The 22,449-nt window shown below is 42.8% G+C and overlaps 4 protein-coding genes across 4 annotated transcripts; 2 read left to right on the top strand and 2 right to left on the bottom strand.

The window, feature by feature from the left end:
* Positions 1-23: 23 nt before the first annotated feature.
* Positions 24-2,720, bottom strand: LOC108108215 (protein prune homolog 2). Its single transcript, XM_017216183.2, has 4 exons — positions 2,528-2,720; positions 1,249-2,463; positions 1,077-1,187; positions 24-1,014 (listed from the first exon to the last, which is right to left on the bottom strand). Exons 1-4 carry the CDS (start codon positions 2,530-2,532, stop codon positions 894-896), a joined length of 1,452 nt encoding a protein of 483 aa, XP_017071672.1. The 5' UTR covers positions 2,533-2,720; the 3' UTR covers positions 24-893.
* A 377-nt stretch (positions 2,721-3,097) lies between these two features.
* Positions 3,098-5,167, top strand: LOC108108205 (microspherule protein 1). The gene is made up of 3 exons (XM_017216162.1): positions 3,098-3,445; positions 3,525-4,260; positions 4,318-5,167. Exons 1-3 carry the CDS (start codon positions 3,165-3,167, stop codon positions 5,053-5,055), a joined length of 1,755 nt encoding a protein of 584 aa, XP_017071651.1. The 5' UTR covers positions 3,098-3,164; the 3' UTR covers positions 5,056-5,167.
* Positions 5,168-9,592: 4,425 nt separating this feature from the next.
* Positions 9,593-22,436, top strand: LOC108108170. Its single transcript, XM_017216112.2, has 4 exons — positions 9,593-9,974; positions 20,288-20,450; positions 20,520-20,641; positions 20,698-22,436. Exons 1-4 carry the CDS (start codon positions 9,960-9,962, stop codon positions 21,769-21,771), a joined length of 1,374 nt encoding a protein of 457 aa, XP_017071601.1. The 5' UTR covers positions 9,593-9,959; the 3' UTR covers positions 21,772-22,436.
* On the bottom strand, positions 9,955-10,641 carry LOC108108171 (protein dpy-30 homolog). Its single transcript, XM_017216113.2, has 2 exons — positions 10,541-10,641; positions 9,955-10,397 (listed from the first exon to the last, which is right to left on the bottom strand). The coding sequence occupies exon 2, from the start codon at positions 10,388-10,390 to the stop codon at positions 10,094-10,096; it is 297 nt and encodes a 98-aa protein (XP_017071602.1). The 5' UTR covers positions 10,391-10,397; positions 10,541-10,641; the 3' UTR covers positions 9,955-10,093.
* Positions 22,437-22,449: the final 13 nt, after the last annotated feature.

Here is a 22,449-nt window from a genome sequence, read left to right on the forward strand (position 1 = left end):
CACAAGGTTTATTGCATAATAAATAAAAAATCATCTTGCTCTTTATTATTATTGTTTGTTTAAAGCGGTAAAAGGAAACCAACAAAATGTCGCTCTTAATATCAATCGGTTACATTGCCTAATTGTACGTCACGTTATCCGTTAGAGAGATTCTACGTGTGTTCGTGTGTAGATTCCACGAAGAATGGTCGCTAGTTCACTTACAGGCTAATCGGCTAACTTTGATGGTGGATGAGATAAATGGGGCACCTACTATCGACTGGCATGGGGTCTCTCAGTGTCAGTGTAAGTGTCGTGCTTGGAACGCTTTGAATATACAATATGCGATATTGGATGCAAAATTCAGCTAAAGATTTTCAATTACTTATGTATAAGTTCAGTTTAGTGTAAACACACTATGTTCCAACTTCGTGTCTTTCTTCTTTTTACCACTACAAAGAAAGGTAACATGTTTGGAAGTTTGGTGGTTTCTGGTTGCATATGTCTGTTCCATTACAAAATGTATGAAGCGGAAGCTACACGATAACTACATGATATAATTATGTATGTGGGTGTATATATAGGATCCTAGCTGTGTCTACTAATACGATTTCTACGACTGCCAATAAAGAACTACAAAAACTTGTTCGATGTTTTGCTGAACGCCTTCACGCTTCACACGGAAAAATGCAGGAGGGGGAATTCGACTTGACTATGAGAAGGCAAACATAAAGTATCACAAAGATTGAGATCTTAAATTAAAGCATAGCGAGAGCGCAAACAATCGGTTGGAGGATTAGCCTTAGTCCGTATTGAAGAATGGGGAATGCAGAGGCTCGAGTAGCGAGTGTGTCATGAATGCTTTGCGTTTGCATTAGCGGTTTGAGTAAAACAAGTCTGGGCATCGCAGGTCCTCAATGCCGCTTGGCGTCGTATTGCTTGACCTTCTCCGGAATGGCCGCCTTCTCCACGACCACGTGCATGCCGAGTTCCTCCAGGGACTTAACGTAGACCAGCTTGCGCCAAAACTTTGTGCTGCAGGTATTAACGGACTATATAACAGATGGAACGTAAATTAAACCATAACATTTTCTTACCTCACGAAAGGTCGCGCCATCCACACTAAAGACTTGATCCAGAATGTGGGATGCACCAAATACATGTGCTTCAGACTCTTACGTAGCCGGCGATCCAGCAGCTGGTAGCATCTGTGAAAAGGTTACAAATCCATTAACATCCCGCAAAAATAACTAATAGCTACGAACTTACCTTTTGAGCCAGGGTAAGGGTGGCACGTTTCGTCTGTTAGAGCCACCATGCAGATAGATCAGCACGTAATCATCAGTGACGAGCTGCTCGAGAGTCTTGACCACATATAGGAAAAGGTTGTCCATCACATAACTGTAGTCGGCCCTCGACTTATCCGGTAGGTGGCAAGCACAGAAGATGACTATGGCGTTCTGGCCGCCAGATTTGAGATATCCGCCGTGAGATAGCACACGCTTGTAAGGCTCGATGACCCGCATGTCGATCTCTCGAGTGCGTCCATCCGGTAAAGTTATTTTCTGCCAATTTCGGGAGTCCCGCCTTTCTTCAGCAGCCGTATATTGTGGTAGAGTAGAGGCACCCGCGGTCGTTGCCGGGGCATTTGGTGTGGGCGTGGTGGCCAGACCGAACTCCATGTCTAGTTCCAGATCATCATCGTGGTCGGGAAGCAGTTCCGGCCCCTCGCAATCATCGTCGTCATCCTCTCCATCTAATCCATCGATCAGGGAGCTCGAGGGACTTAACGAAGCCAGATTATGCTCTATGTCTTCGTCGTCATCAAAGCTGTGATTGGAAATGGAATCCAGACTGGATATGTCCTCACCGCCAGGGAGAGTAGTTGTTCGTTTCGACTTTTTGCCATTACCATTGGGCATAAGAGAGACAGACTGAAAGTTGGACTCTACGGCGGCCAAGTACTGGGACACATCCGCATCCGACTCGCTACTCAGGATATCCGGACTGTTGGCCCTTAGAAGGCTGACCTTGGCATCCTGCGGCTTGTTCCTAGTTTGATTAAGGTTGTTCTTGACCTGCACTGTCTCAGTGGTGGGCACAACGTCCGGAAAATTGCTCCTAGGAAGCTGTTTCTCTTGCTTTTTAAGTTGAAAGGGCTCAGAGTCAGAGTCCGTGTTGGTTGGTGACATTAGCGGATGGCTGTTGGCCAGGGTGCGCTCGATGGTTTGTCGTTGTGGCATAGCTTCCATGGGGAGCAACTCCGGACGCAGTATTCTATTGTCCAGTGCGGAGCTCGTCTTAAACTCCAACTCCTCCTTGTCTTGTTCCTTATTTGCCTGCTCTAATTCCAGGATATTCTTCTCCGGTGCGGTGGGCACAACATCATCCGCCAGCGGCGAGACGCCCGTGGAGTCGGTTGGCGTCTCGGAGATGTCCATTTTGCTCTCTGACTGCGAAGATTCTGATTCCGCGTAGTGCAAACTGTAAATCGATTAGTCATATACTTAGTCAGTTGACTATTTTGTTTTTGTGTTGGCACATTTACCTCATAGCTTCTTGTGATATTTATCTGGCTAGTTCGAAAGTTAATAAGCCCGCTCATCCAGGCACTCATCTAAAAGCTCCGGGCATTAGTGCGGGGTGATGAGTCAGGCGTCGTGGCCTAAATTCGGTGATATTTAAATGCCAGTAAACAAATTTTACACTCTCGAGAGGGCTCCAGCACCAGGGTTGCCAGATAGTGGCGACAGTGTGGGTATAAGTGTTGAGTAGCGTGGGTATTGTGTAAGATCTGGCTAGTAAATAAGCAGATTTGCGATTGCTTTAAATTAATACGTTTAATTTGCAATAGTTTGCATAGTAATCTTATTGTCGATCATTAACATTATTAATTATAAAAAATGTTTTTTTTAATTTATTAAAATAAATGTACATACTTATGTATGTATAACATTTTTTGTTTACAATTTGAAAGTTTAAATATTAATTGTTAAGGCTTAATACATTAATTATACAAATAAAACTATATACAAATTTATTAAATAATTGCGCTTCTATTTCTTTCGGTGTTACATTATTCTAACCACCTGGCAACCTTATAGTCGATATACTTTTTCCCGCTGCAGCGGTCACACTTTATTGTGCGTCGCGAAAATAATTATTTTTTTCACCCCGTCAAAGTAATGGAGGCCACAAGGATCACCGTTAGCGGCAGCAATGCAGTGCCCGTTACTCTTCCCAATTCCCCCGCGGTGTCCACAAATCCCACAGCTGCTGCGAGCACACCAATACAAGTAGGCGTGTCGCCATCAACAACAACCACACTAGCAACACCTAGCATAATAACAACAACAACATCCACAATCGGAAGTACAGCTAACATTCCAGCTGTAACTTCAACAACACTACGAAATCCGATTCAAAATCTACCGATTGAACTGCAAAACGATCAAAAACGAAGAAGGTAAGCCGATGACATATGTCACATTTGTCAGAAAAAGTGCTTGGTAATCACAGAATCGTTTTACTCCCAATTCTAACAGTTCGTCTCGGACAATTAAAAGGAAGCGTTTTGATGATGAAATAGTCGAGTACAACATTGCAGTGCCCACAAATCGTAGCGGAACAGATACCAATCGCGGTAGCAGACCACGGACCACTTCCCAGAACTATCCTGCTTTGGTTGGTGTGCCGCACACCACACTAGCACCTTTAAACATACCCATTCCCACGCCGGAGACGCCACAAACGCCGGTTTCGGCTGATTCTCTGCTGCCGGGAACACCCAGTTCAGTTGCTTCTCTCCCCTTGGCCACGCCGACCACTCCTGCTCCTTTAGCTACGCCCCTACCGGTTACCCCAATTGTTGCGGCTGTAGCGCATCCTAAGCCACCAGCTATGGAGCGTTCTTCGACCAGCGAACGGCGCTCGCGGCCTGTGCGTCCCGCTAGCAAGAAATCGCAGCGCAGGAACGGTCGTCCCATGGGTCAGATGGCCACCAAGGACCTGGGTCGCTGGAAGCCCATTGATGACCTGGCCTTGATTATTGGCATACAGCAGACCAACGATCTGAGGATTATCCATCGCGGTGTAAAGTTCTCCTGCAAGTTTACTCTTCAAGAACTCCAACAGCGTTGGTATGCCCTGCTGTATGAGCCTGCAGTTTCCAGGATTGCCGTGTCCGCCATGAGAAACCTGCATCCAGAACTAGTGGAGTCTGTTCAGCGCAAGGCGTTGTACAGCGTGCAGGAAGAGGATCTTTTGGGAACTATTAAGAGCGTAAGTAGAGAATTTGGATTACAATGATGGCTCATATATTAAAAATCCAACCCACAGTCAGAACAACCCAAGCTGGAGCAGTTCCAGGAGCTCCTAAACAAAAACGCCTCAATTTTCTACTGCGCCCGCACTGCCAAGTCTCTGCACAACCATTGGCTTCTTCTTAAGCAATACAGCCTGTTGCCGGATCAGACAGTAAAGCCTCTTTACGGCACGGATCAGCAGCCACTTAGTTTTTCGGATGCTGAGGATCAAATTTTCGAGCATGACCTTAACGAACAGCGTGACGAAGCTTTGGAGATGGAGCGAGATTTGGCAGATCGTCGCAACAAACGTGATATTCGCCTGCTGGAAAACGAGCTGTCGCGCTGGGGCGTTCTAGTGGACTCCGTGCTTAGTCCGACTGCTGCATCCGAGTTCGACAACCAGACGCTGGCCTGTCTGTGCGGCCGCCATGTACGCTACCTTATGCGCTCAAAGGAGATAACGTTTGGCCGCGATGCCAAGGAAAGTGGAGCAGTAGATGTGGACCTGGGACTAGAGGGACCGGCTGCGAAGATCTCGCGCCGCCAGGGAACGATAAAATTGCGCAGCAATGGCGACTTCTTCATTGCCAACGAAGGCAAGAGGGCCATTTTTATAGACGGCACTCCTTTGCTGACGGGTAATAAAGCTCGACTAGCTCACAACTGTACTGTGGAAATCTCGGGGCTGCGCTTCACTTTCCTGGTTAACTATGAGCTGATCAACGCCATTCGCCAGGAAAGCGCAAAGACATCGAATCCCCTCAACTAGCTGCGCTTAGAGCGAACTGGATGCGATTCTTGAATGTATTCTAGTACTTAGTAATGAGAAAAAAAAGAATTCTGGAATAAACAGCATATGGACAATATGAATAACCCATAAATATTCTAGTGTCTAGTGGTTTTATTTTATTTTATGGGAAAAACATCTAGAAGTACTTTAAAAAAGAGCAATTGGTGAAAACTTTCAGTTTTAGTAAAACATGTTGAGTTTATTAAGAGGTTTTAGACATACGTTAATTTATGTCATGTCTATTTCTTTTTTGTTAAAACCGATAACCAACCATTTAAACGATAGAATGCTTTTATTACCATATTTATGGCTTAAATCAAACTTTATGTAAACCAAGTAATTTAGAGTGCTAAACCATCGCCCACGCTGCAAACCCGACAACCGCAACGCCTCCAATCGAACGGAAGCTGTTGGCGACTTTTTCAACCGCTTGCCGATTTTAAAATCGAAGGGAAGTGGTAAAAGAGCTAAAGAGTTCTCCCGGATGGGGTCAGTTCTGCCCACAAGAAACCGTCTCGTCTCGGATCTGTCTCCAGACTCCTACGACTCTGCGGGCGCTGTGTCATGTGGCTAATTTGCGACTAACCCGTAAGCTGCTATTAATTACAGCTCAGTCGCTGGAAAGTGGCTGCTAAGAGGCACCACTCACACACCATCCACAGATCCATCCATCTAACCATTCTATCCATAACCATTCTGTTCGCATGTCACCGACAACGACGACGTTTACAAAGGTGAATTAAGTAACAAAGCTTCGCAGCTCTGAGAAGACTCACGCGATTGTATAACTCTATGGTTTTGGGTGGGTTCTTTCTTTTGGAGGCTGTGGGTTCCCAAATTTGAGAGGTTCACTTGTCACGGCAATTTAGTTACTGATCTTTGCGATTGTGTTTAAGCAAATTTGTTCGACCTTGCGCCCTGGGAGCTCCATTGGGTTCCCTAGTGTCGGCCATTTACAAATTGTAACAGATCGCAGATCTTTGGAGATTGACTACCCTGACTAAGTTATAAATGATCGCAGCTGTTGGGATAATTAATTGAGCCACCGACAGCCGGAGACCATGACACCTAATATAGAAATTAGTCGGCGAAAGAACACGGAGAAAGTTCGATGACTTTCTGCGGCGGCCTTTCTTCGAGGTCGCTGTTGGTTTTTTGGCTGGATGGAGGGGTTCTTTAATTCGTATTGTTGATACTATAAACTAATAAGCCAAGCTGCGCAGCATATTAAAATATAATTAATTGTTGTCACTGTCTATAAAAAGTCAATTTACCTTGGCTGGCTGGGTCGTACCGGGAATTTCGTTGGTTCACCAACCAAATCGCCCCGAAACCCTCCATCTTCATCTTCGCTTTGTTCCCGGTGGAATTCCAAATTCTAACGTTGATTTGTGTGCATTTTTTGTCCGCTGGCCAATCTTCGGCTGCTGCTTTCTTCGATGATGATGGTGAGAGATGGTAAGATGGTGATGATGCCGAGGCTAATGAAGCCCGGCTTTGTCTTATTATTATATTTTGTATCTTTTGTGCAGTTCAGCGAACTTTTGTTGTTGCTGCCAGCTCCGATATTCCGATATTTCGGCGATGTCGCAACTGCTAAAATTAGTTTTTGAAATTTCGCGAGATCTTTCTCTTTGCTATTAGCGTAGGTCATGCTGTTCTTTGGTCCGGGCTCCAAAGTGTCCGAAGTGGAGCACCGACGTCCACTCCATTTCATGCTGGCATTGCGTGGGGGTCTTCACCCAAAAGGCCAGAACTTTCACAGTTCGCTTGCTGAGATCATAGCTTGGCCATAGCAGATCTATTGGCCATATGATTTATCTAGTGCCAAAAACACCTGAGCCGAGCTTGGCCCAGTTGGGCTGACATAATGCCTTGATTATCTCATTGCATTATATAAAGTAAACAAATGAAATTGTCACAGCGCCCCAAGATTTCGTGACTTTGCAGGAAAATGGCCAAAAAACAATCGAAGTCGGGGCTATAAAAATAGCCTACTGATCGGTTTGCCGAATCGAAATATGCCAAAATCACTTCCCCCCTCCTTTTTTACAGCACCTGCTATATGTAGATATGTGTGATTATTCAATTCAATACAATTCGAGAAAACAAAACATTTATGGCGTTAGTCGGTCATTGTTGTTGTAGCTGCAGTTTGATTTTCATTTTGCTAATCGCATTTCAATCAATTTCATTTCGATTGTCTTAGTGGGGGGCTTGAAATGCACTGGCAGAAATATACTTTTGCTAAGGAAATAAAAATGTAATTTAGCTGTAAGCTTAAAATGTATCTTAAGCTTCTAGATGTTATATTAAATAATAGAAGGCATGGCAGTAAAATATTTTAAACCTATAATTAGCTACACTTACACTTCACATATTATCTTTATTCTCTTCTATTTTTTACTTCCTTTTCAAAACAAACAAAAGATCATGAAAAATTATTAAATTAGGTAACCACAAATTAAATATATTTCTTCCTGTACTTAAATTGCCAAAAGGAGGGGGCGTGGCAGCTTCTGTTTGGAGCGACATTTGCCGTAGACACGCATGTCAACCGAATGCGTCATGTGAAATATTCAAATTTCGCTTTGTGTTTCGCATGTAACGCATAAATAATCCAAAAAGCTCAAAAAACAAAAAAAAACTCAAAACAGTTTTGTTCCGCGTCGCTCATACGCACAGTGGGTCGTCAAAGTCAAAGTCCAGACGCTGTGAGCTGCATTGGTAATTGAATAGCCGTGTGGTTTTGTTTATTGAACTAACTGGCAAATATATTGTATCTTTGGCATTCGTTCGTCTATGATTATTCATGGAATGCTCGCTGATTTATCCCTATCCCCTATTTTTCGAAAATGATTTCATGCCATGTGACGTCAGCTGCATCGGCTATATAGTAGGCCTAGTCTGTACAATCGGTCTATCGAGTGCCAGTCAGTCAGAAAAATTGACTTCGAGGCCTTGGAGTTCGGTGCTCCATTAGACGACAAGCGACTCCGAGTCGCCCACGCACTTGATATTTACCAACAACAATGGCAGCTGTGGCGCCAAAAAAAAGCAAGTTCAATTTGCAACTCCACTTTGGGGACTTAAGATCTCAAGAGACGTTGTTGGGGCTCACACCATGCCAGATACACCAGATACCATCGAGTGGCAGGCACTTTTTGCAGTCGAGACAAATAATTACAACGACTTTGATTTTTTAATTAATTCGAGCCACAAGGCGAGCTGAAAGATACAGATACAGATGGCCATAGATACGCCACCAGAAATCATATGCCGGACTTTTATTATCCGTGTGGGCTGGCGGGTTGTTGTTTTGTTTCTAGGTTTGTTGTTTTTTTGTTTTCTTGGCTTCTAATGGATTATGAATATGGCTGCATACCCTATTTTAGAGCTCTATAATTTAGGGCAGGCGAATGGTTCTACGGATAATCCAAAAACAATCTGGCTGTCTAAGAGAAGGTTATTTATGGGGTATTTAAAATGATACCAATAGAATTTATATTAATATATATATATTCAAAAGTTAAAAAGATAAAAGTTAGTATCCACTTTATATTAAAGTCTAATAAATACATCAGTTTGATATTGTTTTGATTTTTGCACAGATTAAACAAATAATGATTAATGATGATGTATTCGAGTAAATAAATATATATATATATAACATATAATATCTATCAAAAATATTTTACACTTTAATAACAAACTTTTTGCCATTAAGTGGGTAATCGAAAGCGTGTTAATTGGGCGGATAGCCCGCCGAAATGAATCACTTATATAGGGAATGGCGTCTAGACCCCTTCTCTTCCGCTTTTAATTAGGTAAGGCCTCTCCCTCCAGCGAAGGGTATCAAAAGCTTTGCACTTGGCCTTTCTCCCTAGACTATTAAATATTTACTTTTCGAACCAAAATCGCTGACTCAAATTGCCAGTTTTTTTAATATATTTTTAGATGTGTTTATTTGTCTCGATAAAAAAGTTGCTCGCATATTGCTTGGGGTATTTTAGTAATTTTTGAACTGATCGGAAACTGTCGGGACGTGAAGTTATCTAACTCCACTTCGATTTGAACCCGCTTCGCACTTCAAGATCCAACATGCCAAGGCCGTTGGCGAACCCTTTCGAAAATGAACGGCTTAGCACCTGAAGTATTTATCACTCATTTTGTTGAGAGATGCATTGAGCCAGCTATGTGCGATCTTTAGACCCGGCTGGTTGGCAATTAGATTTAATTATTCTGTTAGAGAATTCCATATATATATATGCAATATGCGGCATATAGAAGTTCGATTTTGGCGCGTGACAATTGCGGGTGGGCCGTCGAGCTGAGAAATCGGCTTACTCGCCCCCCCAAAGTAGATTAAATTGGCCCAAGCAGAACTGACAAAAAACTAAAATACGAACCCAGAGCCGAAGCTTTGGCGCTCGCTTTTGAACCGAAGCGGTTTCGAATTTGAAGTTTTTAAACCGTCAACTAAGCTCGCTGCGAATTTAGTGGCAAACGAGCCAGCCAGTCGACCAGACACACGAGAGCGCGTACTTTTAAACCAAAACCTGGCCCAAACTGAAATTCAAAAAGCAAGTAACGAAAACGATCGCACATTGCAACGAGCGTGGGCTGCAATCGGAAGTGTTAACCCAACTAAAACAAAGATTAAATATTTAAAAAATAAACCAAAACTCCAGCAGCTGGAGCTGGAACTAATTGAAAGCCTAGCCGGGCTAATTGCCAATAATGAAGATTGCCAAAATTGGCAGCCGCTGAGAAAACGATAATTCGGAAAAATCTTGTGCGTGTGTAGAGAGCCGTGAAAAGCCAACGGCAAATAAATTGCAAATTAAATCAGGAAAAATATTCAAACGCCCCTGAGGATCACCATGAAATCGTGGCTGGTAAGTGCTTTGCCAGCTTTTAATCAGCGAAAAGTTGTGTACAAGACGGAAAAATTGTGTGAAATGAAAATCGGCCCATAAAAAAAATGTTGACAAATAGGATTTAAAACCAAATATGGTTAAATGCTCTCAGTGTTGAGCTCATCGCAGCGGTTCTTGTTCTTTAGGAGATATGTGGCCAGGAAGCTGACCGGATCACTGGGTCGATCCCGGGCTAGGGCCTGAAGTCCGTGGAGCAGTATGGGGGCCACGGTCTGGTCCAGATACTGGCGAACTGGCAGAGAACTGGTATCTGGACGTGGCTTTTGGCAGGCGGCAAATGGGCTGGGTCCTTCCGCCGACTGCTGCGAGTTCGAGTCGTTCTTGGTCAGATCTCCGCCTTCCAAAACGGTTGCATCCCCACGAGACATTGGCATAGCTTAACTGGGGGATTAAGATTCTTTTATTTCATCTTTGAAAATGTTTGATTTCTAATTTGGAATATTTAAAGTTTTCTTTTAAACATTTAACAGGCCAACGAATTTGAAAGGAAATGTTAAATTTTCACAATTTATTAAGAAACTTACTTTTTAATTTGTGAAATATAAAAATATACTTCTCACTGCTTCGAACGTTGATATTCGAATGACTTTTCTATAAGATTTACTTCCCCAAGGCACTGAAATCGAAGGCTTGGCCTGCTAGATGACAGCACAAGTCAATAGGTTTCGATTTCACAATATTTCTTGATATATTAGTGTTGGAAAGAATTCGTTTCGCCTTGTTAAATAGTAAACAGTTTACAAAGTTAATAAGTGGAAATATAAAGTTTGTTGATATTATTCTTATTATTTTTTAAATCTTAACCATTTGTTACTAAAATTAAATAATCATAACTAGGTAGAAAATAGTTTTATTTTGGGATTGTTAAAATAAGAGTTAGGAGGCAACCATCTATAAAAAAGAAAAAATCCTATCAATATCAGAAAAGTGTGGTAAGACCATCAAAGAATACATTTTCCTTTGTTGTCATCGAATGCTATCCAATGATGTCACCCAGAGTTTTCCCATAAATTCGGTTCGAATTTCAATCACCCTTAGTGGGGTCGTAAATCCATCCATACTCCCATAGATAACAGCCTGACCTCGACCCAAAATTTATGTGAAGCGGACAAGATTTAAGACCAGCTCTCGACTTGCTTTGCTGGTTAGTCAGAGCTAAAGTTGGGGAATTAACCACAGCAATTATCTACTAAGTGGCTACCAAGTAACCCTCAGCTAATTAAACAATTGGACAAAGATGCGACGAGCAAGTGCAATGGTCATAAATTGTACCCCGCCCCTGTAAACATGTCGCTAAATTTGATTACAAAATAAGCCATCAGCTGGCTATGGGTAACCCTTGGATCAGTCGGGGAGTTCCATAATTCAGACGGAACAGCTCACTCGTTTGGTAGCCATGTGTAAACGTGTTCTAAGAGTCGTAAAATCAGTGTAGAATCGCCTGCTAAATTGTTTGCTTATGTTTGGCAACACTTTTCTTAATTGCCATCTGTAAATCACACACATCGGACGCCGTCTCCCTCGCACAGCTTTGTCGCTGTTTTTATACAGAAATTTATTGAATAATTCATGGGAAGTGATTAACACATATTTCGCTGAGAGAAACGAGAAACCTGTAGTTTTTGACCCATATTTGAGATAATTTTGCCAGAAATTTGAATACGAATAGAAGCGGTCAGAAGGCAAATACAGAGGGGAAAATTCAAGGGGGCCAACGCTATATACATACACATATATTCCCTAACTGTTTTCGGAGGCCTCAATCATTCGGTTTCGACAAAAATCGTGCATTACATGGAGGCTTCCCCCAGATATTGATCAGAGCGCGAGAGCGAGAGAAGCTGGAGAAATGAAGAGCCAGCCAAAGGTCACTGGCATCTTAGACATAGACCGATGATGATCATGATGATTAAGAGGCGGATGATTATGGGCTTTTCAAAAACTTCGGACTCCAACTCACACGGAGCAACTTTGTATCTTTTCATCGTTTTTCAAGTGGGCAGCAGCACGTGGGCCTAACATCTTGTTACCTTTGAAGGGGGCTACGGAAAGGGCCAACAAATCAAAACAAAGTAACAGAGAAGGAAAACCCCAACTGCAGCCCACAATTGCGCAAATCTGTAGAGAAGATAGAGAGGGGAAGTCTAGATGAGAGGAAAGAGAGGGCGCTAAGTATATGCAAATCAGTTTGCGAGGCATCAAAAAACCAAAACACAAAACAAAGACCCTAAAAAGAAGAGCAAGACAAGAGACTCGAAGATGTTAATACCCTACTATAGGAACTAAATATTTAATTTGATTAACTTTTGAGATGTTAATTTATGTTTGCAATACTAATTAGTTGGTATTAACTTCTCACTGACTAAAATTAAAGTTAAAGTTAAACCAGTTTGTTAAACAACCAAATTACCTACCCACAAAGATAGAGCAATAAGAGATACAACATGAATAAATAGTAATAATAATAATGTAAGCATAAATTATGGTTCTGAGTTTCTCTTTCTCTTTTTGTACGTATCAACCATAAACCTATCACACCCCATCCTAGGGCACTCAAAGAAACCAAAAACAGAGCAGGGCGAAATTAGCGCAACTGAATTAATTAGCGCAGTGGAATCACTTGCCACATTTTACTTTTATTATTTATGCGACCTTGAGGGAGATAGCCAGATCTAAAAAATAAAGAGTGACAGAAATAAAATTCAAATTGCCTTTGCCATTTTGTCTCGCACTTTTCTTCGCCAGCGCTATTTGGTCTCTTAAAAAAAATAAAAAATAGACAGACTCCGAAACAGATTAGTTGCCCTGCGTTAATTATGCAAGTCCCTCCCCAGATGGATTGATATATGGGCGGGCGATTTCTGTTTCTCATGTTTTCCATTTCACAATTACCCATTATTAAATATCATTTCAAATGGTAACCGCCCCAGCCGGCGGCTAATTCGCATTTTGTTTTTCTGCATTTCACGCATAAATTATTTGTCCATAAACTGTTTTTTCTTTTGGTTCGGCCACAGACGATCGATGATGCTGCAACTTTTTATTTTTGGGCACATTCCGCTGATCATATTTTTCTATCCCACAGGCTGACCCAATTCCTGTTGTTCCTCCAGACGAGGTGGCTAATTTAGCTGGCCAATTCTAAGACTGTTCACACGCCGGGGAATTTTGCACTGCTATTTTTTAATGGCCTTCTTAACAAATTAGCAACAGCTGCTGTTTTGCAGTCTGAATGGGAAGCGAATCCAATTGCGGTCACAGCCTTAAGTGGCGGGTCACCTCAGAAGTGAGTGATGTGGGAAGATGTTCTGGGTGAGACTCAAAGGCAATTAATCCATTAGGTCATCCATGAGAGTGCAGCTTAAAATGAGTTGACTCCTTAATAGGTACTCTAAAGAGATGATATATATTAGATAATTATATATTGCAAAAAGTTGTTAAAGTTTTTCTTTTGAGTAACAGAATGCTACCATTAGGATTATGTAAATTCGCTTTGGGTGTTGGCCTGGAATCCTTTGCTTTAGAATTCCATTTCCTTGTCACACTTCTGTCTGCAACGCCCCAAATTTTTGACTGCGCATAAAGCTAACTGCTGGCTGACAGCTTGCAGTTGTTAGAGTGCAAACGAGGCAACGCTGCTGCCTCAATCCACAATCAGCGACACTTTTGCCCACACAAGAACTGACAGCGACAGCGAGGAACAATGTCGCCAGTTTTATCGGGGAGAATAAGAAATATATGCACAGATACATAGCGTATAATAAAAGTGAGTCCCACGCATGGGACACCGCTTGAATGCCAGATGAGGGAGCTGCTGAGGGGCCGGCGGAGATGCTAATCAATCCGCTTGGCATCGAAAGTATGCCAAAGTCAGCCGGCTGGCCTGGCCCTTTTTCAATTTTCCCAACCCAGTGGCAATGGAAATTTCACACAGTGGAAAATGTCAAGTAAATTGATGATTTTTGTAAATGATGTGTTAAAAAATATATTTTATTAAATCAGTTTTAGATCAATTAGCAGTCTTAGTCGAATCAAATATGAATAGAAAACTGATGACAGGGTCGTATTTTACACCCCCATTTCCTTCTCTAGTCTTTTTTCAACTAAAGAAGAGATATATAACTTTTCCCAGTGCATCAGTTCGAAAGTAAAACACAACAATTATCACACATAGCTGACATTTTTGCATATACCGCTGACACAGATGGCGCCCGAGCACGGGGCATGCCGCTGCCAAAAAATGCGGCTTTTCCCACAGCGGCTTAACTCTACGGCGGAGTTCATTTACACGCAGCTCGCAAAACAGAGTTGAATTCAGCGCCGGCAATTACTATGATTAATTTCGCTTGATATGTGCATCGGGCTCTGGACTCAGGCGCAATTATGAAATACACCTTAGCATTTTGGGGGGGAACTACTGCGAAGAAGCCAGCTAGCCTAGGTGGTTGCATGCCCGCACGCTGACAGTGAAAATTAGTGGCCATGAGGGGGGAGCGGTTAAGTGCGAGGGGAAAACAACACTTTATACAACACGAAATTAAAACACGAGCGAGCAATGAACAACGGCCTGCATTGGCCCATGTCGAAGTCGAAGAAGTCGGATCGAAGTGGCAGCTGAGCTGAAATTTAATGCGATACCAATGTGCTCGTGCAGCTTTCACTCTCTTTTGGGGCCGAATGTCAGCCGGGTATTTCGATTCCGCCTCGGTTTTGGCCACCGTTTCTGGGGCGAACACTTTTCGGCTTGCCCATCGCTGACAAATTGGAGCAGCAGCCAAGGAGGAGATCCCACAGCTCCCACAGCTGCCAAGTGCCAAGTGCAGTGCCAAATTGCGGAAACATTTTTGGCGACGAAGCGCGAAACGAAGAAAAACATAAAACAAAAGACTTAAGACACGAACTGGCTAAGATGGCTGGATGAATCAACAGTTGGCGGCGCCGTTTGGTGCCACATCAGGTGGATTTTCCACTTGGTTAGCGGGCCACACTTTTCCTCTCACACTCTTTCAACTCCCCGCCACCAGATGTCGACCTTCATCATGGGGCATTACCCAACGCCTATCAACTCAAAGAAACTCCGCTTGGTTCCACTCTTTCACGCCTCGGCAAATTGGGCGCAGCCAAGACGAAAGATCGGAAGACGCCCAGAATAGTCGCTGTCTGGTCGCTTCGGGGTTCTTGTTATGCAACTGATTTATTGGGCAACTTTTCTATTTTAAATTCTTAGAAGAATTAATGAAGCTGTTCTTTAATAATTAATTATGTTGTTTAGTTTAAAACAGAAATTTACAAATCAATTTTGATTACAAAACATTTAACAGGTTTATCTTAAATTTATTTTTGAAAATGTCATAGTGGATAGTTAAATAGAGCCAATAAACTTAGTTAGCATGCAATTTAAATGCAGAATTAATGAAGAAAACAACACAAAAACCACAAATCACATAAAACTACACATTACAATGTGCCATATAAGGCGAGTTCTACACTGCATTGTGGGTGCTATCTAGAGCTGAAATAAACATAAAACTAAATTAAGCTCTGACTTAATCCGTCTGCCATTCTGGTTATGCAACTTTGCAGTTCATTATGCAACTTCAATAATTGTGTCAACTCAGCAAAAGTGAAAAGTGTCGGAAGTGTCAACGGGTGGAAAACTTTAGGCGCCGCTTCGGTTGCCAGCTGTTTATTATTTCGTATTTGGTTGAGTTCATAGCTCTGCCCCTGAGTTGTCCGCCCACGTTCGTCGCTTCTGAATGACCTTGCCTGGGTTGGGGCGGCATTCATAAAACATATGCATATGACCATTTGTGCCTCAATAATTGTTTATGGCTCTTGATGATGAACATTTGTTTTGACAGTCGCCCGATGCATGTCAATCGCATGATTATCGCTTAATTATCAATTATCAATTCCATTCTGGTGTGTTTTTGGTTCCGTTCTGCCTAGTTCTATGCGTGACTATTGGGGATTTCACACGTCGCATCCACTTTTGAAAATTACAACACCCCATTCACGCAACACTCACTCGCATAATCGAGTTATCACACACCAAGTGCCACAAATATGGAGAGCAGCTGCAGCTTGAAAATGATGCAATAAATTGCAGTGCAAACTGCGGTTAAAGCTGGCTTAGATGAGTGCAGGTTGTGCAAGGAATGTTTGCGATTTTAAGGTGTTCTGTAGTACATTTCCTATAGATAGAAAATCATATAATTCAAACTTTAAATCTGCCAATCTGATTTAGATTTGTAGACACTGTCATCACCCCAGCCTAAGTGATCTGCTTCAGTTTGCAAATTCTTGAAATGCAACTGACTGATAAATTCTATAAATAGAGATTAGCAACAGGCAGCAGCTGTCGGGTGAGAAACTGGGTTACTTAGGGGCTGTAGATCAAGTATCGGTGGTTTGGACCCCAGATCCGATCGGATGAAGTGGCTTTTGACTGGGACAAACAAGACAGGCAGCTTGCTGCGTGGTCGCCTTTGCGCGTGGTTATTCAATTCAGGGGCGGGTTCTGAGAGCCCACACTCTCGAGTTAACCATAGTTGGAGCCTGGCCCGAAGGCATGGCTGCTGCTCATAGACACCATTAAGTGGATTGTATAACTGCTTACAATGTTCCTATATAGTTTTCGTACTGCTTTTTTTATTATTATTTTTTGTTTTTTTGGCGGGGCTCCAATACAAACAGGAAATGCCGCAGCCAAAAAATCGTTGACCGAAAAAGGCAAACACTTTTTTTTTGCTTTTACTCTTTTAGTTTTTTGTTGTATTTTTTGCAAGTTACGAAAAGTCAAACAACTAACGAAATTTAATACAATTTTGTACGGCAGATTGTTGTTGCTTGTCAGCTGCTTCCCACCGCCAAAAATCTGCGGGCTTTGCTCGAAATCTGACAGCGAGCTGTCAGTCAGAATTCCCCTGCTGCCTTCACCCCTTCCCTGGTTTCGAAAATATCCGAGTGGGTGTTTTCCATCCGCGAGGAACTCAAATATCTTTCGGCTCTGCTCTCAGTGTAATTCAATAGTCACCGGTTGCTGTTGGCGGGTCGCATTCTTGGAATTGATTGCGTCTAATGAAATGTTTCATTAGCTGAATATAGGGTTTCAAGCTTTGTGCGGCTGCCGTGTTTGTGGAATTTGAGCAATTAGAAATTATTATTTGCTTCGCTTAACAGCTGAGGGGTATTGGAGACTTATTGGCAGAGCTTATTGCCGCTGAGACTGTGACTTGTAATTATTTCATTAGATTTTGACATAATTATAGAAGACCCCGAAGTGAGGGACCTCATTTGGGGGGTTTTATATATGTTTTTTATATCTTATCTTAATGAGTTACTAATCTTAGTCTTTCCTTTCCAAGCATAGCTTTATTTTGTAATACATATTTAAGTGTTAGGCATAAAATTCTTCTATTTACCAATTTTGGTCATTAAGTCAAGAGGATTTGAAAATTATGAGAACATTTTTTCACATAAATTTTTAATAAATATTCCTTACAGCCTGTAATAAATTATATTACAAATTTGTTAGTAACAATCGTAAGCAAATGTTTGAAAATGCGGGGGACACCACTTGAATGAATCATCTTTGTTGTTCTCAAATTCCGCAAGTTCGTGTCTTAAGTCTTTTGATTTAAGCTGGAACTGGATTTTCCATTTCGGGATATTTGTTTGAAATTTTGTTTATTAGTAAAAAAAAACATAATTTGTTTATCGCTTTACTTCTCAGTTTTTCCTAGAAACACCAAACATTTGCTTAAGATGAATCACCAAAGTTTTTCCTCTGAAATTGTAAGCAAATGCTTTGACTAGATTTTCCTCAGCCAAGTTTTTGTAGGTTTTCTTGCCACATGATTCATGCTACTTGTCTTGAAAATAATTTATTAAAAGCGGATTTTGCTGCCACATGATAATGCTGGACATTCAACTACTCTGTCTGCGCGTTGAACTAGATTTTCCACAGTCGATTTCTGTGGGTTTTCATGCCACATGATTCATGGCACCCATCCCCCAGGCGGAAGCAGCCATCAGCCGCATAACCAAATCGCAAAAAAACGGGGAAATAGCCAAATACAAATCCATCACAACATGCACTCCCCGGCGAGTATGCAAAAACACTCCCCGAAAACCCAAATTGAAACCACCAAATCGGAACCAACCCATCTGAGCAAAAACAAATACGATCCACATGAGTCGGATATGGGGTTCGATTTGAAAGGCTATGGGCTTCATTAGCTCTTTGTTCGTGCCCAGAATGCAGGCTAACACGAGATATAAATATAAAGTTGGAATTTTCTTTGCTTCATTTATCATCTCTGGTAAATTTGGAGCGAACTGCGATCGTAATTGAGTTGGCTTTTAATTAAAAAGTGAACTGTGATCGGGCAGCGAAGGTCGCCAACAATGGGGAATTATGATTGCTTTGTTTTTCTAGCATTTTGCAGAATTCTTTGTTCGACTCAACGATTTTGTTTTTGGGGTCAACCGAGCAATTTTAGGTTGCGTAAGTTCCAAAAGGGGGTCTAAAGTGGGAGAAGAGGGTGCGGGGGCGATGCTTGCGCAACAGAAAGAAACTCTTTTTTGTTACCGTTTCGACAGGCAGACAGAGCGGCAGCAGCAACAACAACAACAACTAACGACTGACAATAAAGTAAACAAAATTGCGCGCTAAGGAAAACGTGATTTTCCACTTTTGATCGCGCCCAAAAGGAGTTCGCCTCGTCGTCGTCGGGAGTCATCTCAGGCGATTCTCACGTAACCAAAGACTTTGCAGCAGCCGCAGCAGCAGCCGCAACTCCAAATGTGCAACATATGTTGCAGAGTCCAAGCCAACCGGTTGGCTAAACTGGCATCCCGTGCTCCCAAATCGAGCCAGCAAATTTCATTGAGAGATGTGGCCCCGCTGGTGGCCACTTTTACTCTCGTTTTGGCCAAACACAGCGGAAACAGTCGCAATAATTTGCTCGCAATTTATTTCGTTGCGTTAGCCGATCAAATAAATCTCCATCTGCTCGCACGGAGCTCGCAGATACTTATGGTTATGGGCACTGCGACTCTGACACGCGAAATGGACCGCAATTTGCTATATTTTTTATTTTTTTATTTTTGGGGGAGTGGATGGGAAAGCGTTGGATTGTGTTTTCTGGTGTCTTATGTCATTGGTGGTGGAAATTCATTAGTAGTATCGCTTGGAAATAGAGCAATTCAGTTCAAGAAGTAAAAGCTAAATAAAAACTGTCTTAGAGGATTTACATTGTTTTGCTGCTGATGTAATAGGCGTCTCCTTAAAACATGATTAATGACAAAGTTTAGTCAGATGACAGGTGTTACTTATGAGAGTCATAAATCAATAATATTATATGCAAATATTTCGGTAGAAGGGGCTACAAAGTTCCCCCTTTAAGGAAAGTTCATTCTGTGGGGTTAAAATATTTTGATTATTCCGAAAAAGTGTCTCAGCAACAATTAATTAAAGCGCCATAAATTGCGCAGAGCCAAGACGTATATACAGTATAATAAGCCAGTAACGAGCACGAAATTAAAATAAAAATGTCAGCGGCAGCCGAAATTAGCCAACAAACTTGGCTCAGAGCTTCTCCACCCACACCGAAACCCCTCCTTCTTCTTCCAGCCAATGGAAATTTATGACGGAATGCTGAAAGTAATTGAAGCGTAAATGATTAAACGTGCGGGTGGCTTATACATTAGAATAATTGCCAGAAGTATTATTATTCCAGCTCCAACCTTAACCATGAGCGACGATCCCAAGTCAAAACCAAATCGAGTCATCTGCATTACGTATACGCCACGTCAACCGGTTAGATTCGACAATGTTGTTATTGATTCAGCTGCTACTGGTACTACTAGTGCTGCTGCTGCGAAAAACACTTTCACATACTGCATTTCCGCACGCGGTTTGTTGAAATGTTGCACAACCGCATCTTGTGCCATTGATTCCTCTCTGACCAGTGTCACCTTGACTCTGAAACGTGCCACACACTGTGAGAAACGACTACCATGTAATCAGACATAAAGTCATAAGATGTGACATTTTCATTACAAGACTATAAGGAGTTCCCTTGCTCGTGAAAAACTAATAAAAATCATCATTTTCCTCTCTGTAACGAAGTTGCCCCCACCGGAAAGCCTCGAACAGTTTGACGACTGCCTCATTTGGTTTGGGGCAGCTGCCGGCGGATGTGATTAGTTAGAAATAACCAATCCTCGAAGCATTACCCCACAACTTATCGAAACTTTCCTTTCAGCTGGCTCTGGTGGCCCTGGCAGCAGTCGTTTCTGGCAGCCAGACTCCAAGTGCGAATCAATACCACATCCAGACGGACGAGGGACCGGAGCGGTACTTCCGCTTCCAAACGGACAGCGGACAGTTCCGCAAGGAGAAGCGGCTGCAGGATGGCACAGTCATAGGTGAGTGATACACTGCATCTGCAGTGAGATAGGTCATTGAACCTTTTAACTGATATATTGACTTGGCAGGCACTGAGGCCTGGATCGATGCAGCGGGCTATCTGCGTCAAAAGGACTACATAGCCGATAAGCAGGGATACAGGATACTGAAGTCCAAGACCATCTATGTGGGTCTGGGAAGGGCCGTTGAGGTTTGTTTATTTATTAGAATAGTAATAAGGGACCAAACTAATTGAATTAATCCTAGGACGCCATTAAATCCACCAAGGCAGCTCCAGCACAATCGGGTGTCTTAGTGCAAGGTGGCTCATCAGGATCATCGGTGAACAGCCTGGGCAGCTATCAGCGTCCCAACTATGGCTACATTTCCAGCACCACATCCACCACCACACCAGCACCCCCGCCTCCAGCTCTTCTGGACGTCGAAGACTCCGGCGTGGGCAAGCTTAACTATTTGCCTCCAGAACAAGCTGCCAAGATTGAGCCTCAATCACAGCTAGGATTCGATCACTATCCTGATGAATTGCCAAGAGCGACGAATCAGTTATTGTCTCCGCTTCCGGCCACGCCTCTTAACCCACTGGTCGACATTCATCCCAATGCGGAGCCTGTTCCTGATTTGGAACTAAATGCCATCAATGTGTACGATGCTGAGGCCGATCGAGCCTTTGGTCATGGACAGTTTGGATCAGTTATAAGCTCGACAACGGCTAGACCTCCTTCGCTGGATATGCTACCCCCTCTGAGTGCCCACAGGCGTCGCCTGCGCCCACGTCCAACTCCAGCTCCCATATCCATCGTATCCAGTACGCCAGCACCAATTTCTGGAGGGGATTTGTATGGCTACTCCACGCCACAGCCCTTCACTGCTCCTGCCTACCAATTTGCCCCGCCTGCCACGTCCTCCAGTACGGGTTACGGTTACTATCCGCCACCACAGTCTCCACTGGAGGTTAACTCCTTGGAGGCAGCTCTACTCCCGCCCCTGCCATCCAACACCTATCGAAGACGTCTGCGTCCTAGGCCAGTACAAACTAATCATCTGGAAGGTCTGGCCGCCTCCGAATACGATGGCGTGGGCGTGACCCGTAATGGTTTCCGTTACGTGCTGCCCAAGCAGTATCACGAAGAGGAAACGAATCCAGCAGATGGAAAGCGGGCGGGCAGCTTCGGCTATGTGGATCCCTTTGGAATCCGTCGGGTGGTCTACTACAATGCCGCTCCCGGAAGGGGATTCGTTCATCGGAATAACAACCAGTATGTGGGCGCCAATGGAGCGCCCTACGATGCTCCGGGTCCGGCGCAGCTGGTCAACGAATAGGGAATAGGATCATTGATGGATGGGTCCAATTTGGTTCACCTAAACTGCTTAGATCGACCCATGCTAACGAAGGTGCTGCACTTAACCCGAATCCCGACTCACTCAACGAGGCACCAGAACTAACCGTAGAACCTCAACCAGGGGGAAGTCCCCTAATAAGATTAACCTGTACATAAAACAACGCTTAAAGACCCACTCTTCCTCTTCTTACCTGCACGCACACACCAAGACAAAACGACATCTGTGTTAATTAATTTAATGCTTAATCACATCTAAATGTAACATAATTTATATATTGAAACTCTGTGCAATTAGCGCTTAGAATAGGCTCTATTAGGGGTACTCACTGCCGCATGCGAAAGTTAAATTGTGTAAGTGATTGGGGAGAAATCGTTTCACGTATTAATCTTGCCATATTAACGAAAAGTAAATAATTAAAGCTCTCTGTTCATCGCTAGAAACTCCCCGTTCCGCCCCTTATTATATATTTAATTTAATATGTACGATTAAACCGATAACGATAACGATAGCCGTTTCTTGGCCAATAGCTGTTCATTGGAGAGGAATGAACACCCGTTGCCTGGAAACTTTAGCCAAGTAGTGCGAAAAAATATTTTGTGTATTGTTAAGAAGTTCGAAGACAATAAATAATTATTTAATGAAAATTATTTCTGGTTT

The sequence above is a fragment of the Drosophila eugracilis genome, unplaced genomic scaffold (genome assembly GCF_018153835.1).
Source record: "Drosophila eugracilis isolate 14026-0451.02 unplaced genomic scaffold, ASM1815383v1 contig_2088, whole genome shotgun sequence".
NCBI classification, from domain to species: Eukaryota; Metazoa; Arthropoda; class Insecta; order Diptera; family Drosophilidae; genus Drosophila; species Drosophila eugracilis.

Excerpts from the sequence above, each read along its gene's own strand:
- LOC108108205 (XM_017216162.1), top strand. The coding sequence starts at position 3,165 with ATGGAGGCCACAAGGATCACCGTTAGCGGCAGCAATGCAGTGCCCGTT. Across the intron at positions 3,446-3,524 it reads AACGATCAAAAACGAAGAAG|TTCGTCTCGGACAATTAAAA; the intron begins GTAAGCCGATGA and ends CAATTCTAACAG. Across the intron at positions 4,261-4,317 it reads TTTTGGGAACTATTAAGAGC|TCAGAACAACCCAAGCTGGA; the intron begins GTAAGTAGAGAA and ends TCCAACCCACAG.
- LOC108108170 (XM_017216112.2), top strand. Across the intron at positions 20,451-20,519 it reads GCAGGATGGCACAGTCATAG|GCACTGAGGCCTGGATCGAT; the intron begins GTGAGTGATACA and ends TTGACTTGGCAG. Across the intron at positions 20,642-20,697 it reads GTCTGGGAAGGGCCGTTGAG|GACGCCATTAAATCCACCAA; the intron begins GTTTGTTTATTT and ends AATTAATCCTAG.
- LOC108108215 (XM_017216183.2), bottom strand. Across the intron at positions 1,188-1,248 it reads CCCTTACCCTGGCTCAAAAG|ATGCTACCAGCTGCTGGATC; the intron begins GTAAGTTCGTAG and ends ACCTTTTCACAG. Across the intron at positions 1,015-1,076 it reads ATGGCGCGACCTTTCGTGAG|CACAAAGTTTTGGCGCAAGC; the intron begins GTAAGAAAATGT and ends TAATACCTGCAG.
- LOC108108171 (XM_017216113.2), bottom strand. The coding sequence starts at position 10,390 with ATGCCAATGTCTCGTGGGGATGCAACCGTTTTGGAAGGCGGAGATCTG.